Below are 2,500 nucleotides of genomic sequence, written 5' to 3' on the forward strand. Positions count from 1 at the left end.
ATCACAAGAGCCAGGTTCGAAGAGCTGTGCTCCGACCTATTCCGGCAGACGCTAATTCCTGTGGAAAGGGCTCTTGTAGACGCCAAGATGGACAAGAGTGCGATTGACGACATCGTGTTGGTTGGCGGATCAACTCGCATTCCCAAAGTGCAGAAGTTGCTGACGGATTTCTTTGGTGGAAAGCAACTGAACAAGTCGATCAACCCCGACGAAGCAGTGGCTTACGGAGCCTCCATTCAGGGAGCCATCCTGCGAGGCGACCAATCGGAACAGCTGAATGACCTTCTACTGTTAGACGTGGCACCATTATCCCTTGGCATCGAAACAGCTGGAGGTGTGATGACCACGCTCATCCCACGCAATAGCACCATACCTACCAAACAGACGCAGGTGTTCTCCACGTACCAAGATAACCAAACAGGAGTCCTTATCCAGGTGTTCGAAGGAGAACGTGCCATGACCAGAGACAACAACTTACTGGGCAAGTTTGAACTGAGTGGAATTCCTGCCGCAGGTCGAGGAGTGCCCCAGATCGAGGTCTCCTTCGACGTGGACGCCAACGGCATCCTCAATGTGTGTGCACAAGACAAATCGACGGGAAAGCTCAACCAAATCACCATCACCAACGACAAGGGTCGTCTGAGCAAAGAGGAAATCGACCGAATGGTGAAGGAGGCCGAGAAATTCGCCCAAGAGGACGCCAAACAACGCGAGAGAATCGAGGCCAAGAACAAGCTTGAATCGTTGTGTCTGAACCTGAAGAACACGTTGGAGGACGACAGTGTGTCGAGTAAGCTGACGGCGGAGGAGAAGAAAGCTGCTGCTGCCCAAGTTGACTCGACACTCACGTGGCTCGACAACAACCAACTGGCCGACAAGGAACAAGTGGAAGTTCAGCTGAACAAAGTGCAGGAAGCTTGGCGACCTTTGAGTGCCAAGATCCACGGCGCAGGTTCGTCTCCAGGAAACAACTTCAGCTCGAATCCAAACAGTTGTGGACGAGGACCAACCATTGAGGAAGTCGATTAGAGTTCCTCACTTTCTCCAGTCACATTACTACCTCACCTGTTAATGCATTCAGTTAGGATATACCATACATGTCTTAGGTAAAAAGTTTTATTCCAATAAGTATTTATTTTTATATGTACTGACTGTGATATGTTGCTATGTAACATATAATAAATATATAAATTTTAAAAGTATATTTATATCGTAGTCTTTCACATCCCCTTCATTGCGCAAAAAATAAGATAAATGGAGATAGAAATACAATGAACTATCATTCCACTTTCTGAAATGAATTATTAAATATTGATTGCACCAAAATGGAGACGAAACTAAGGATGTTACTTCCGGGAAATCAAATAATTGAAATTGACATTGTTATAATAGATTTATGTTTATACGTTCAAAAACCTTCACAGTTTCATGCATATACATATAATATAGATATAGCTTACTGTAAGTAGATAAATCCATTATATACAGTTATATGTACACACACACACACACACACACACACACACACACACACACACACACACATATATATATATATATATATATATATATATATATATATATATATATATACATATATATATACATTTATATATATATATATAATATATATATATATGCATATGTATATATATATACATATATATACATACATATATATATATATATATATATATATATATATATATACATATATATATACATATATATATATATATATATATATATATATATATATATATATATATATATGTGTGTGTGTGTGTGTGTGTGTGTGTGTGTGTGTGTGTGTGTGTGTGTGTGTGTGTATTCATATGTCTGTTTAGGTGTGTGTGTATGTGTTTAGACTGATAGATAAAATATAAATAAGCATTTGTGTATGCGTGTGCACACGTATAGCCTACGGTACGTCAGTGAAAAAAAGGTAACACAACCATACCATCCCTCCTCACAAAACAACACCAAAAACAAAAAGAAAAAGAAGCCCCCCCCAAAAAAAAAAAAAAAAAAAAAAAAAATCAAGTAAAAAAAAAAAAAAAAAAGATAAAAAAAAAAAAGAGAGAGAAAAAAAACCATTGAGTTAAAAATATCTAAATGTATCATCAGCTGACCATAAGTACGATAGCACGTGAAGTGAAGATACGTAAAAGACACTTTGGTGCGTCTTGGACCTTTTTTATTGGACATCGATGTCGGATGTCACATAACTAGGAAGATGCGATACGCGAGCTCTAGGCTGTGTGAGCTCTCTCTCTCTCTCTCTATCTATCTATCTATCTCTTTCCCTCTCTATCTATCTATCTATCTACTTATCTCTATCTCTCTATATATATCTCCATCTCTATTTCTCTCTCCCTTTCTCTCTATCTATCTATCTCTCTATCTCTGTCTCTCTGTCTCTCTCTCTCTATATATATATATCTCCATCTCTATTTCTCTCTCCCTTTCTCTCTATCTATCTATCTCTCTATCTCTCTGT

The 2,500-nt window shown here is 38.6% G+C and overlaps 1 protein-coding gene across 1 annotated transcript in view; it reads left to right on the forward strand.

Moving 5' to 3' along the window:
- The window catches only part of LOC122248442 (heat shock 70 kDa protein-like), a 2,439-nt gene extending 1,240 nt beyond the window's left edge, over positions 1–1,199 (forward strand). Inside the window, exon 1 of the mRNA XM_086530937.1 lies at positions 1–1,199. This exon is cut by the window's left edge and continues 1,240 nt beyond it. Within this exon, the coding sequence (XP_086387063.1) occupies positions 1–1,029 (1,029 nt within the window). The 3' untranslated portion in view covers positions 1,030–1,199.
- The last annotated feature ends 1,301 nt before the right edge of the window (positions 1,200–2,500 follow it).

This window comes from Penaeus japonicus, unplaced genomic scaffold (genome assembly GCF_977035675.1).
Source record: "Penaeus japonicus unplaced genomic scaffold, GWHDUDI00000001_assembly GWHDUDI00000034, whole genome shotgun sequence".
NCBI classification, from domain to species: Eukaryota; Metazoa; Arthropoda; class Malacostraca; order Decapoda; family Penaeidae; genus Penaeus; species Penaeus japonicus.